Source organism: Aotus nancymaae, unplaced genomic scaffold, assembly GCF_030222135.1.
Source record: "Aotus nancymaae isolate 86718 unplaced genomic scaffold, 86718_ANA_hifiasm-v0.15.2.pri h1tg000004l, whole genome shotgun sequence".
NCBI classification, from domain to species: Eukaryota; Metazoa; Chordata; class Mammalia; order Primates; family Aotidae; genus Aotus; species Aotus nancymaae.
The window spans coordinates 32,127,206-32,142,066 of NW_026988415.1; the positions used below are offsets into that span (position 1 = coordinate 32,127,206).

At 36.9% G+C, this 14,861-nt stretch overlaps 1 protein-coding gene across 2 annotated transcripts; it reads right to left on the bottom strand.

Moving 5' to 3' along the window:
* Positions 1-10,281: 10,281 nt before the first annotated feature.
* Positions 10,282-14,544, bottom strand: AGTR2 (angiotensin II receptor type 2). 2 transcript variants are annotated; one of them, XM_012476504.2, is made up of 3 exons: positions 14,437-14,544; positions 14,225-14,284; positions 10,282-13,018 (listed from the first exon to the last, which is right to left on the bottom strand). In XM_012476504.2, the coding sequence occupies exon 3, from the start codon at positions 12,981-12,983 to the stop codon at positions 11,892-11,894; it is 1,092 nt and encodes a 363-aa protein (XP_012331927.2). In that variant the 5' UTR covers positions 12,984-13,018; positions 14,225-14,284; positions 14,437-14,544; the 3' UTR covers positions 10,282-11,891. The 2 variants fall into 2 exon arrangements, with proteins under 2 accessions (XP_012331927.2, XP_012331935.2); XM_012476512.2 differs by lacking the exon at positions 14,225-14,284.
* Between the last annotated feature and the right edge of the window lie 317 nt (positions 14,545-14,861).

Here is a 14,861-nt window from a genome sequence, read left to right on the forward strand (position 1 = left end):
ACTCCTGCTTAATTTTGGTTTCTGTTTATGTGAATATCATTTTTCACCCTTCATTTTCAGTCTCTATATGCCTTTACAGGTAACATGAGATTCTACAAGCAGCATATAGTTGGATCTTTTAAAAATTTGTTACACTAATCTATATCTTTTAAGTGGAGGTTTTAATCCTTTTAGGTTTAATGTTATTATTGATATGCAACGTTTTGTTTCTGTCATATTCTTAATTTTTTTCCAGTTGTTTTATAAATATTTTGTTTCTTTGTCTATTAGTCTTTTTTAATTGACTAAATTTTGTACTGTTGCCACTTGATTCATTTCTCCTTCTCCTTTGTGTGATTCTTCACTATGCATTTTATAGTTTAATGTGTTTTCATGATGTGAATATTATATTTTTATTTTCAAGTTTAAGACTCCTTTGAGCATTGCTTGTAGAACAAGTCTTGTGGTCATAAAGTCCCTCAGCATTTGCTTGTCTAGAAAAATGTTATTTCTCATTCATTTATGAAGCTTATTTTTGCCAGAACCGTGATTCTTGCCTGGCAGTTTTTTCTTCCAGCACTTTGAATATGTCATTCTATTCTCTTCTGGCCTATAATGTTTGAGAAGTTCACTGTTACTCTGATGGTGTTTCCTTTACAGGTGACTAGGGGCTTTTCTCTTGCTGATTTTAGAATTCCTTCCTTTATTTTGACTTTAGACAGTCTGATAATAATATGCCATGGTGAAGTACTTTTTGCAGTGTCTTTTTCTAGGGATCACTGAATCTTCTATTTCTGGATGTCTGACTTAGAAAGTTTTATCAATTATTTTGTCAACTAGGTTTGCTAAACTTTTTGATCTTTATTCCCTCTCATGAATACCAATATTCTTGTTTGATCATGTTATGCATTCCCAGTGTCTTGAGCTTTGTTCATTCTTTTAAAATCTTTTTTTTTCCGGGCCGGGCGCGGTGGCTCACACCTGTAATCCCAGCACTTTGGGAGGCCGAGGTGGGTGGATCATGAGGTCAAGAGATCGAGAACATCCTGGTCAACATGGTGAAACCCCATCTCTACTAAAAATACAAAAAATTAGCTGGGCATGGTGGCGCGTGCCTGTAATCTCAACTACTCAGGAGGCTGAGGCAGGAGAATTGCCTGAACCCAGGAGGCAGAGGTTGCAGTTAGCCAAGATCACGCCATTGCACTCCAGCCTGGGTAACAAGAGCGAAACTCCATCTCAAAAAAAAAAAAAAAAAAATCTTTTTTTTCCTTCATTTGTCTGATCAGATCACTTTAAAAGACTCAGCTTCAAGTTCTGAGATTCTTTCTTCTTGGTCTAGTCTATTGTTGAACTTTTCAAAAGTATTTTATAATTCCTTCAATAAATTTTTTACTTCCAGAATTTCTGACTGACTTTTTAAATAAATGTGTATCTTGTAAATTTCTCATTAATATCCTGAATTAATTTTCTGCTTTATTTTTGTTGGTTTTCAGGTTTATCTTGCATCTCATTGAGCTTCTTTAAAATCAATTTTTGAATTTTTTACCTGAAATTTTGATGATTTCATTTTGGTAAAAATCTATTACTGGAGAATTATTGTTTTCTTCTGAGGGTGTCATATTAGTTTACATTTTTGTTTCCTGTATCTTTATATTGATTGCTACACATCTGAAACAACAGTAGCTTCTTCTTATTTTTGAATTTACTTTTGTTTGAGGGAAACTTTTTCTTGAAGATGTTATTATGATGTTGGTAGAGTAGGGCCATTTGGCTTTGCTTCTGGATTCATGTAATGGTGAAGACTCTGTATGATTTCCTTAGCTATAAACAGCCCTAGTGGTTTCTGTGTAGCTTTGTGAGTTCATTGGTAGAGACTGATGAATTTGTGCTGGGGACTGGAATGTTTGATGGGTTCTTTTACAAGTTTCAGTGGTAGTAATAGTAAACTAAGCATGTGTATCCTTGGGATCTGGATCAGCATATAGTGGCAATTCTGTTGTTAGTTTCAGGCAGGGATATTCTTGTTCCTTTGGGTGGTTTTCTCAGATATCAGTTGTAGCAGCAGTGTACCAGGTAGGTGAGTGGATTCTTAAGCTCTTGGGCATCCAGGACAGTGTGGTTAATGGCAGTAGCAGTTGTAGTGAGATGCTTTCCCCATTTTTAAGTGCTGTGCACTTGTGTTGGGAGTGTTTGCAATGGGCTGTGTGGGCCAGCCTTTAGGTCAGTTGATGGTGTTTGCAGGTACAAGCCAGCTGAGGTAGTAGCAGCAATATGTTGATACTCAACCTCTGACCTGGAAAAAGTGCTTAGGTGCCCCAGGCAGCAGGCTAGACTGTGGAACCTCTAGAAGCCTGGATGTTGCACTCTGACTCAGTGGGTGGGGAAAAGCTGGCTGGACTGGACCAGATGAACCTATGCTCAGCTTTCCAACCCCCAACCAATGGTGACTGCATACATCAGCTATGACAGGGATGGTGTGGAAGTCCTCAGCTCCCTAGCAAAATGCTTGGGTTAGGGGTAACCCTAACCCTGTCAAAGTTGTGGGAGTCAGGTTGAACCACTGGTTCTTGCATTTGCAGCCTTGACCAGTGAGTGTAGTACCCATATCTCCTCCACATCTCAGTCCAGGTGGGGCTCCCTGCCCTGTTCTGGCTCTTACAGCCCACACTGCATTTCATTCAGTGTAGATAGTTCACACCTAGCTTATAACTCAGCCCTGGCCCACAGAAGCACCCATCCAGCTCAGAACCTAGCCTTTGTAGCAACTCTTGTTCTGCTCAGGCCTCAACAGTGTTGTCTGACTCCAGCACTGGCAGCTGGATCCCTTTCCAGACTGGCTTTTCAGTCCTGGTTGCAGGGGCCCAAGTTTTCCTAATGTTCAGAACTGGGGCCCCTCTTCCCAAGATCATGCCCAGATTGTTAAAAACTAGGATTGATAATAACATTTTATTGTAGCTACTTAAGTCTTAAGGAGAACATGTGATGCAGAATGTGTAACCTCCCTGGAGCAGTTCCTTCTCATAGTATCCTGGCACTCTTCAACTCAGATTCAGGATATGGGAGGATCAAGATGCACTTCCATGGACTAGATTGTATGAGTCCCCAGTGATAAGGTAGACCACCGAAATACATTTACTTATACTCTTCTATACTGGGGATTTACTTTCAGATTCTGGCTGGTCTCAGCCACACAAGCTGACTGTCCTCCTTCACCTTTCCTGACTTTGAGCTTCTCCTGGCATTTCCACTGGACTCTCATGTACTCTCTTGAATAATTCACTCAAAATGTGACTTCCTACACACTATGCTGATTCCTTCAAGTGGATGAGGCATGCGTGAAATACTTCTAGGCGGCCATCTCACACACAAAAAAAACCCACTTTAATGGTGACATTCTGTATATCTCCACCGCTAGTTCACATCATGCATTACCAGCGCACTCTTTACAACTGGAAATAATCATTATCACCTTTAAATGTAATCAGATTAGAGAACCAACATCAGGAACTCCAGAACCAACTGAGAAAACTCACCCTTAAAATTATGTTTTCTAGTACCACACTCAGTATCAAAATTTTTCTTAATGTGCTTGGGCTGTGTATTAGTCCATTTTCACACTGCTAATAAAGACATTATTATAATATTATATAATATTATACACATAAGCATATTATAATATAATAATAATGTCTTTATTATAATAATAAAGTGTGAATTATATAATATTTTAATAAAGACTGGAAAGACAAATAGGTTTAATGGCTGCACATGACTGGGAAGTCCTCACAATCATGGTGGAAGGTGAAAAACACTTCCTACATGGCAGTGGCAAGAGAGAATGAGAGACAAGCAAAAGGGAAAACCTCTAATTAAACCATCAGATCTTGTGAGACTTATTCACTACCATGAGAACAGTATGAAGAAAACTGCTTCCACGATTTAATTATCTCCCACTAGATCCCTCCCACAACACATGGGAATTATGAGAGTACAATTCAAGATGAGATTTGGGTGGGAACACAGAGCTAAACCATATCATTCTGATCCTGGCCTCTGTCAAATATCATGGCCTCACATTTCAAGACCAATCATGCCTTGCCAACTGTCCCCCGAAGTCTTAACTCATTTCAGCATTAACTCAAAAGTCCACAGTCCAAAGTCTTATCTGAGAAAAGACAAGTTCCTTCCACCTATCAGCCTGTAAAATCAAAAGCAAGTAAGTTACTTGCTAGATACAATGGGGGTACAGGATTTGGTAAATTTGGTCATTACAAATGGGAGAAACTGGCCAAAACAAAGGGGCTACCAGCCCTATGCAAGTCTAAAATCAAGTGGAGCAGTCAAATAGTAAAGCTCCAGAATGATCTCCTTTGACTCCATGTCTCACATCCAGGTTGTGCTGATGCAAGAGGTGGGTTCCCATGGTCTTCAGAAGCTCTGCCCTGTGGTTTTGCAAGGTACAGCCTCCCTTGAAGCCACTTTCATAGGCTGGCATTGAATGTCTGTGGCTTTTCCAGGAGCATGGTACAAGCTGTCAGTGGATCTATAATTCTGAGTTCTGGAAGATGGTGACCCTCTTTTCACAGCTCCACTAGGCAGTGTCCCAGTAGGATTTATGTGTGGGGGCTCTGACCCCATATTTCCCTTCTGTACAACCTAGCAGAGGTTCCCCCTGAGGGCCCCACCCCTGCAGCAAACTTCTGCCTGACCATCCAGGTGTTTCCATACATCTTCTGAAATCTAGGCAGAGGTTTCAAAACTCCAATTCTTGATTTCTGTGACTCACATGCTCAACAGCATGTGGAAGGTGCCAAGGTTTGGGGATTGCACCTTCTGAAGCCATGACCTGAGCTGTACCTTGGCCCCTTTTAATCATGATTGGGAGGCTGAGATGCAGGGCACCAAGTCCCTAGACTGCACTTAGCACAGGGACCTGAGGCCTAGCCCACTTACCCATTTTTCCACCCTAGGCCTCCAGGCCTGTGATGGGAGGGGCTGCCATGAAGACCTTTGGCACGCCCTGGAGACATTTTCCCATTGTCTTGGGGATTTATATTCAGCCCCTTGTCACTTATGCAACTTTCTGCAGCGGGCTTGAATTTCCCCTCAGAAAATGGGATTTTCTTTTTTATCACATTGTCAGACTGTAATTTTTCAGAACTTTTATGCTCTGCTTCCCTTATAAAACTGAATATCTTTAACAGCACCCACATCACCTCTTGAATGCTTTGCTTCTTAGAAATTTCTTCTGCCAGATAACCTAAATTATCTCTCTCAAGTTCAAAGTTTCAAAACTCTCTAGGGCAGGGGCAAAATTCTGCCAGCCTCTTTGCTAAAACCTAATAAGAATCACCTTTGCTCCAGTTCCCAACAAGTTCTTCCTTTCCATCTGAGACCACCTTAGCTTGGACCTTATTGTTCATATCACTATCAGCATTTTTGTCAAAGCCATTCAACAAGTCTTAGGAAGTTTCAAACTTTTCTACATCCTCCTGCGTTTTTCTGAGCCCTCCAAACTGTTCCCACCTCTGCCTATTACTCAGTTTTGAAGTCACTTCCACTTTTGGGTATTTTTTCAGCAGTGCCACCTCTACTAGTACAAATTTACTGTATTAGTCTATTTTCATGCTGCTGATAAAGACATACCCGAGCTAAGAAGTAAAATAGGTTTAATGGACTTACAGTTGCATGTGACTGGGGAGGCCTCACAATCATGGTGGAAAGTGAAATGCACTTCTTACATGATAGTGGCAAGAGAGAAAGAGAGCTGAGTGAAAAAGGAAATCTCTTATTAAACCATCAGATTTCAAGAACAGTATGAGGAAAACCACCCCCATGATTCAATTATCTCCCACCAGGTCCCTCCCACAACATGTGGGAATTATGGGAGTGCAATTCAAGATGAGATTTGGGTGGAGACACAGAGCCAGACCATATCAGCTTGCTGTAACAAAATACCATAGACTGAGTCACCAAAACAACAGAATGTATTTTTTCACAGTTTTGGAGACTGAAATTTTAAAATCAGCACGCCAGCATGTTTGATTTCTGGTGAGGACTCTCTGTCTTCTGATAGCTTCCTTCTTGCTATATACTCATATAGCCTTTTCTCATTGTGAGTATGTGAAGAGACAGAGGTATCTTTTTTATTCTTATACTACTACTGTCCTATAAGATTAAGACTTCACCTTTATGACTTCCTTTAACCTTAATTACCTCCAAAAAGTTTCCAAATACCATTACATTGGGGGTTGGAATTCAATATATGAATTTTGGGTGTGAGAGAAGGTTACAGTCCGTAAGAATTCAGTCCATAAGAATAGATAACAGAATATACAATGAGACACACTTTTGCTTTTTTCTAGGAAATAGAAAAAGTATCATTTTAAATCTGTTATCCACAAATGTTTCAAGCTGCTAGGACATCACAAATGGTTGTAGTAGATTTTTTGTAATTTTTTTTGTAATCACTTCCACATACTTTTTTTTACATGAATGTAGAGTAAATATGTGAAAGAAGGATATATAGCTGGAAATATCAGGGCTTGGAAACAGTTTGGTGATTCCAATTTTTCAGGCAAATGAGTCTGTGCCAACTGTATTCTGTACACATTGGTATGTTAAGCTTAGGTTTCCTTCTGGAGAGGAAAGAAATCACGAATTAGACTCTTTTTTTAAAAGAAGTTCACTGTTGGATGGAGTGTAAATTAGTTCAACCATTGTGGAAGACAGTATGGCAATTCCTCAAGGACCTAGAAATAGAAATTCCATTTGACCCAGTAATCCCATTACTGGGTATATATCCAAAGGATTATAAATCGTTCTACTATAAGGACACATGCACACGAATGTTCATTGCAGCAAAGTTTACAATAGCAAAGACCTGGAACCAACCCAAATGCCCATCGATGATAGACTGGACAGGGAAAATGTGGCACATATACACCATGGAATATTATGCAGCCATCAAAAACGATGAGTTCGTGTCCTTTGTAGGGACATGGATGAACCTGGAAACTATCATTCTCAGCAAACTGACACAAGAACAGAAAATCAAACACCACATGTTCTCACTCATGGGCGAGTGTTGAACAATGAGAACACATGGACACAGGGAGGGGAGCACTACACACTGGGGTCTGTAGGGGGGAAATAGGGGAGGGACAGCGGGGGGTGGGGAGTTGGGGAGAGATAGCATGGGGAGAAATGCCACATATAGGTGAAGGGGAGGAAGGCAGCAAATCACACTGCCACGTATGCACCTATGCAACAATCTTGCATGTTCTTCACATGTACCACAAAACCTAAAATGCAATAAAAAAAAATAAAAATAAAAAATAAAAAATAAAGAAGTTCAAAGTTATTTCAGTATATCTTATGTACTAAGATGGCCTCTACTGATGTCATAGAGAAACAACAACAGCTTAACTACCCACCTCCTCTCCCAATCAGGGATACTCTTTTTTATTGGGGAAACGTTTCAGATGTGACTCCAGCTGCACAGGAGAGATTTACTTAAGGGAAGAAAAGACAGGCTCCTTGTATGGCATGTTTCTCTAGCTGTGTTTCTGCTGATTGCTCCTGGCTCCATGGATGTGGCAAAATCAAAATACATGTTTGAGCCCAGATCTACCTTGGCACACATGAGATATAGGTGAGTGTAGCACTGGAGAAAGGAAGAGCCTTTCTTATCTTTATCAGGTGGCTTGTGCATAGATCACTTCAAAACTACTTAAGTAGACTGAAGCCTGCATGAGACTATTCAGACATCTGTTCTTATGCAGACCAAATGATAAATAATGTAGCAACAACAGCTGCAGAGAATGGGCCAACAGACTTATCAGATTTTCCAGTATTTTCTTTCACTGGAAAATTATAACCAGGTGTGATCTCTTGGATTGCTTAAAGCTCTCAGGATTTTGGACTTATCATAGAAAAGGAGAACGAAATGAGTAAAGAAAGAAAAATTTCTAGTACACCAGATGGGAGTTCAGGGTTGAAATATTTTAAATATTTAAATAAATGTACAACACAGTGATAAAGAACATATCTGATAAATAATAAACAAAAAGAGAAAGAAATATGAATACAGATATAGAGATAAAAATAAATTATATCTGTTTATATGTACTCTGTGTGTGTATATATATATACAATAATTTTACCCCATGCTGTTAGTGATGATTATCTCTGTAGCTAATTTTTGATTTTTCAAGAATAAGTTGATTCTATAATAAGAAATATATATATCAATTATTTTTAAATTTAGAAATAATTCTCTTATCCCAAAAATAAATGTTCAAAAAGAAAGAATTTATTTTTGTGGGTGCTAACCCTTTGTAGGTATGTGTATGGAGTAAGCTAGTTAACTAATCTCTGCGCCACTGCTCTTTTGCAGGTGAAATAATGATTTTTAGTGATAATTCATGAATTTCTGTTATTTTGTATAAATTATCACTGCTGTTATAGTTTATGTGAAAATTAACAAAATAAGTGTTCTGTTATCCTTATTGCCTCAACCCTCAACCCTTTCTTGCTTGAGGCATCTCATGTGTTAACTCATCTTGTCAAGTTTGGAGTTTTCTCTTGTTGGTATGGTAGGCCACCAGACAGTTTCAGATCTCTGTGCGGGGAAAGAAGAAAAAAAAGTCAAAATAGAATTTGCTTACTTTCAGATTTGCTTCTGATTTTGATGCATGCCTCAAAGAGTCTGGAAAAAAAAGATATTTTGCAAAACAATCTATTTAGTAGATCTGATTTAGGTCTATAAAATGTGGAAATAATTAATATTTACTTTTCTATAATAAAAATACACATTACTTCTGCAAGATGCAAGAGATAAGTTTCTCTGGTAACCCTATATAATCTCATTTCAAAGAGCTAAAGTTCATATTAACATGTTTGTTCCTTAAAGGAAACATTTGAGGTATCTGTCTTGCTTTGTGTACAGGGTAGAGGGGGCAACAGGGGATAGTGGTGACTTTATGTGGTTCCATACAGTATGGAATACAAGGAAAGGGCAGTGAAGAACAAGGGAGAAAGCCTCATCCATCTGTCTCCTGTCTTTTTCTTCATAAGTGCAAATATACCTACTGCCTGCCCAGAAGCAATTGTATTACTGAGGTTAGGGATGCTCAAGTACTAGCTTTAAGATGAAGGTGGAAGGAGTGTGTAAGGCTGTCTGATATATCTGCTTGGTAGCCTATGATTTAAATTTAAAGTACTAAATCGCATAATTGTTACTACCTGATTCATCTGGCAGAACCAAATGTAAAGATTAGTCAGGACTCATCTGTGCCTCAATTTCCTTATTAAATTCCTTGAGTAATTTTTAGAATAAAATAAGATAATGCATATATAATATTGCTTGACAAATAATGCTCATCTAATAATAGCTATTGTTGTTGTAATGTGCTTTCCAGGCATTGTGTTGGCTGAGTTGAGAAAAGGTAGGATCATGACAAAGAAAGGAGATTAGGTAATAACTTGAAAAGTGGCCGAATGAGAAGAAAAGTAGTTTCCTTTGTTATCTGAGAAGCTTACCTGAAATTTACATCTTCAGAGAGAAAAGCGGACAAGTATACCTTTGAACATACATTCCTAAAGCAAGAGTTCACACATTCTTGTACCATCCTCTCAACTGGCATTTCTTCTTAGTCCCAAGAAAAACCATTTGGAGGCTGCTACTCAGGGTTCAATCTTGGGCCTCTATAAAAGTAGAAGTCAGGCTTAAAATCCCAAAAACTAGAGAAACAATTCTGTTCATTAAGGGAAATTCTAGGAGTGTAGTATTATAATTAGTATAATAATTATTATTATAGTAGAGGAAATAGCATGAGCTGAATGTTGAAAGTTGAGCAGGTTTTCATCAATTAAATGTGAGGCCCTGAGGAGGTGAGAATGATTGGAAGGGTGTTTAGGAAGACAGAGTTGTGTGAACAACAGCAGAGAGGCATGAAAGAGCATTAGGCTTTAAAAGGTATTAAGTCATTTTTTGGTGCTTAAGCATAGGGTTTGAAGAGCGGTGACAGAGAGAAAAAGTCTAAAGAGACTAGGAAGAATCACATCTCCCAAGGTCTTGCAGACTCAAAGAAAGTTAGATTTTGCTTTCATAGCTAATAGGAAATTATGGCTGAATACTCAAGAGAGGAAGACTTGAATAGTATGGCAAGAGGTCAGGTGAGTAATAATCAGAGCTAAAACTAAGCAGTATCAGTGGAGATAAAATGGAGGATACAGATACAAGTGAAGGTAAGAATATATACTTGAAAGTAGTTAATTTTTTTAAAAAAGCACACATGCTCTGTCAATTACAAATTTTATTTATATGAGATGTTTTACAAAATTATTTAAAACATGACATCATAGTTGGTTATACATTTAACTGTTTTTTTTTTTTCACTGAAAATAAAATGATTACATGAAATTAGGACTTTACCAGAAAGTAGTTTGAGAGAATTCTTCTGTCTATAACCCTGGAACCTGGCAGAGATGCTGAGCCCCTAAAACATTAGTTCTACCTCAGATATCAGTATTTAGACCTACCTCAGAGGAAGGTCCTAGGTAATCTGTTATTATACAGGGCTGATACAGAATGAAGTGTCAAACTTTTAAAATTAATATAAATACTTTAATGTAAGCAAAATTTAGGTACTCAGTTTCAGGCATTCCTCTAATGTAGGAGCTTTAATAGCATTGAGAAGGAGATATCTAGATCTGCAATTGATTTAAAATAGCTCTGCAGAATCATACAGGTTCTGGAACAAACAGTATTTATAGATTAGGTTAAAACTACCCCCATGGTATGTATTTTCAAAGTCACATTGCACTGCCCTGACAGGTTCCTTGCTTGGTAACAAACATGTAATTGAGTGGGTCTCTTTGCCCCCACCCAGACCCCAGGTAGCAAAATTCCATTCTGGATACCATTTTCTATGCTAGTTAAGGGTTTATTGCAAGTTAAAGAGTTAAAAAAAAGCCACCCAGATATTTTGAGAGACAACCCAGAACTAAAGCATTAATAATAAAAATCAAATCAATGCCCTATATATCAAAACACCACATCATCTAGAAGGTCAATGATGTAAAAAGTGACCTTTACATTTTATAATAGTACACACTGTTTAGTTATTGATTTCAAAAAATCATCAGAGAAAATAGAACCCTTTAAACAATCATTAAAAGGAATACAAAGTTTTTTAAAAAGTGCTTATTCAGAATTTAGTGAACACTGAAATATTATTGATTGCAATTCTATGTTACAGTACATTTTACTTTCTATAACTGTAAAAATAAGCTAAAATGTAGGAGTATGATTTAATCTATATTCCTAGACCTACTCAATATGTAGTTATAGATTTACTCTAAACCTACAGTAAAGTGAAATGCAAGAGGAATATAATTTACAGCTTTTTAAAAGTAAGAAGCATATGCCTAAAGCCTGAATAATCTAGTACTAATCTATTATACTCAACTTAGAAGTGCTCATCTCTCTTACAATGTAGTCTTGTAAATGATGCAATGAGTTGAAAGACTGGTCCTGGTTCAAGAGGAAAGTCTGATTAAAATGAATATAAAACCCTACTATGAAATACAAGCATGTTTCAAAGAGAAATCTGAAACCCCAAATAATCAGTCACAATCTATTATTAATTACAATTTGAGATACATCACCGTTTACTTCTAGGTTGTGACTATGTCTCACCAACGACAATCTTGTACAAACATATCAGAAAAACAATGGGCAATTCCTGAAAGTCACTGGATGATAAAACAGTTACATTTGGTTTCAGAAGATTGAGAAAACATTAGATTAAAGGAAATTTTATTTTATTAAAACCATTTAAAAATAATTCTGGTGGGCCTCAAAGCAAGTAGCCATGTTGATTACATGCATTCTGCTCTCAGATTTAAGACACAAAGGTCTCCATTTCTCTAAGAGAACTGCTTTTCCGGCAAGACATGCTGTCTCTCTTCTCTTGGAGCCAAGTAATTGGAACCCTAAACACACTGCGGAGCTTCTGTTGGAACCGGTTTCCAACAAAACAATAGAGAAACGGATTAACGCAGCTGTTGGTGAATCCCAGGAGGATGGCAAAAGGAAGTGCCAGGTCAATGACTGCTATAACTTCACAGCTATTAATGACATCCATCCAGGCCAGAGCATCCAGGAAGGTCAGAACATGGAAGGGAAGCCAGCAAATGATGAAGACCAGAACAACAGCAGCTGCCATCTTCAGGACTTGGTCACGGGTTAGCCTGTTCTTCCCATAGCTATTCGTCTTCAGTAAGTGTTTTCTGATTCCAAAATAGCACGTTGCTATGAATATTAAAGGGATAATAAAACCAAGGACATTTTTCATTAAGGCAATCCCAGCTGACCATTGGGCGTATTTCTCAGGTGGGAAAGCCATCATACAAGCATTCACTCCTAAGTATTCAATGGTTCTGACATCTCGGAAATAAAATGTTGGCAATGAGGACAAACAGGCCAAACACCAAACAAGGGGAACTATATAAGATGCTTGCCAGGGATTTCTTCTTTGAGACAGAAAGGGGTAGATGACAGATTGGTACCTGTCAACACTCATACAGGTGATAAAAAAAATGCTTGCAAACATGTTCAGGGTAAGAAAAGAACCAAAAACTTTGCACATCACAGATCCGAAGAGCCAGTCGTATCTATGAGAATAATAGGTTGCCCAGAGAGGAAGAGTAGACAAAAGGAGTAAGTCAGCCACAGCAAGGTTGAAGATGTAAATGCTAGAAACCTTTTTGGGACCTTTTTGACAACAAAACAGTGTAACCACAACAGTATTGACCAGAAATCCAATTACAAATATAATGTAGTAGAGAATAGGAATTGCATCTAAATGCTTATCTGATGGTTTATGTGAACAGTTCAAGGTAGACTCATTGTTGCCAGAGATGTTCACAAGCTCGAAGTAAAGACTGCTGGTAATATTTTTTCCAGTGGTGGCAAGGGTAAAGTTGCCCTTCATATTGAGATGTCAGCAGCTCCTAATGCTTATGCCTTCTGCGGAGAAAAAAAAAATAGAACTCTTAGGACACATACAGAGCTGAGGACATCCTTGAATCGTTAGCATTTTGAAAGTTTGTCAAAAGCAAAAAAGAAGTGAGTGATTATAGAAAACATTATGAAACAGAGCCATGCCTTGTAAAACAAGAATGGATTTTACCTCTTGAAAAAGGAGAAATACTTTTCTTAATAGTGGCAAAAAGTAAGACATTTCAGTTTGAAAGTTCTGAATAAAAATACCTTTTGCCCATTTTTTCTATGATGTTTTTGAAAGGTTTAAAGAAAATTAATATTTCAAAAGATTAGTCAGGGTAGGAAATGTATGAAAAAAATAAGAAACCCAGAAAAAAGAAAAAAGAAAAGTTAATTTTTCAAAAACACTTGAGCATATATCTCTGTTTGTATACTTTCTAGAAACCACATTGCTGCCTGCTATTGCATAGAGAAATGCTCTATACAAGTCACTAATTACATACAAATTATTACAGCTATGTTAAATATAAGTAACATAAGCAATGGAGAAAATAAGTATATAAAAAACTAAAAGAGAATATGCCAAAGAAACACATTGTGATGGGGAATCATGATTTGTCTTTACTAATTAAAAATAATACCTTTAGTTTTACTTTTCTATTGTTTTATGATAATATATTGAAGAAGTTATGAAGTATATTTATATTTCTAAAAGTCTTCTCCTTTTAATAGATTATTAGTTTTAGATATAGGTATCTAATTTTAGTCTATTTAGTATATAAACAATCCATTTTCAACTAAATCAGATAAAGAAAAAAATAGCCAGACCTATTTTAGGTTCAAGTAGAAGTAGTTTAGATTGCTTGATGAAATGAGAATTGAACATCAATGATTAATAATGATATAGTCTTATTTTTCTTTTACTCTCTTTTCAGTTTAACAGAACTAAATAGCCATTGCTCTCAAATGTTACAGTGTTCAGGCTTTTGTGATTTTTTTCACTAGAAACATTATTTTAAAACAAAAAAAAATAGCTAAAGATAAGCATACTAAGGAAACATTATTTACTTTAGTTTCAAAATACATACAAATAAACTACCCAATTAAAACTGTAATAATCAAAGAACCTCCTAATAAACAGCAAAACTTTTATTTTTGTCTAAAGCTTTTTCCTTTGACCTAACAAATTAACATAAAAGAATCAATAATAAATCCCACTTGAAGACTTACTGGTTGTTGAAGTTTAAAGCAGTTATCATAAATAAGCTTGCTTAGTGCCTAAATGTACTCCTGTAAGAGAAACAGCAGCTGAATAATTCAGGAGTTTTGTAAAATACAGTGTTAAAATACTGGAAAATCAGAAGTTCATCCATAAAAAGAAAATTTCATTTAATGTATTTTCTACTTTCCAAGTAAAGTGTACATAAATTGCTCATACTTACCTTAAAAATTCAGGCTATAGAATGCTTTGAATTCTGTGCTTACTTGTTCTGTCAGACGCTGGGACGTAATAGCACCAGATCTCTGGTTTCCTTCTTATATGTTTGGTCTGTCCACTGGGAGCCTTCAACCTACATAATTCTAGGGCTGACTTATGAACACTTGCCAGCTTTCCAGAGAGGTTTTTTTTTTTTTTTTGTCTGCAAAACATTAATCTGAAATTCTCACTGTCTCCAATCATAACAGCTCATTCAAATAAATCTCAAACAAGAAAAATGAAGTTTCCACAAATGTGTTAGAGAATTTTGAATTCAGTGGCTTACTTTAAGAGAAGAATATAATAATTATTTACAGAATTTTCTCTTCCTTTTTTCCTGATATTGGCATTTTAAAAGATATTAGTGAGTAGAGACTAGGAAATTTATTA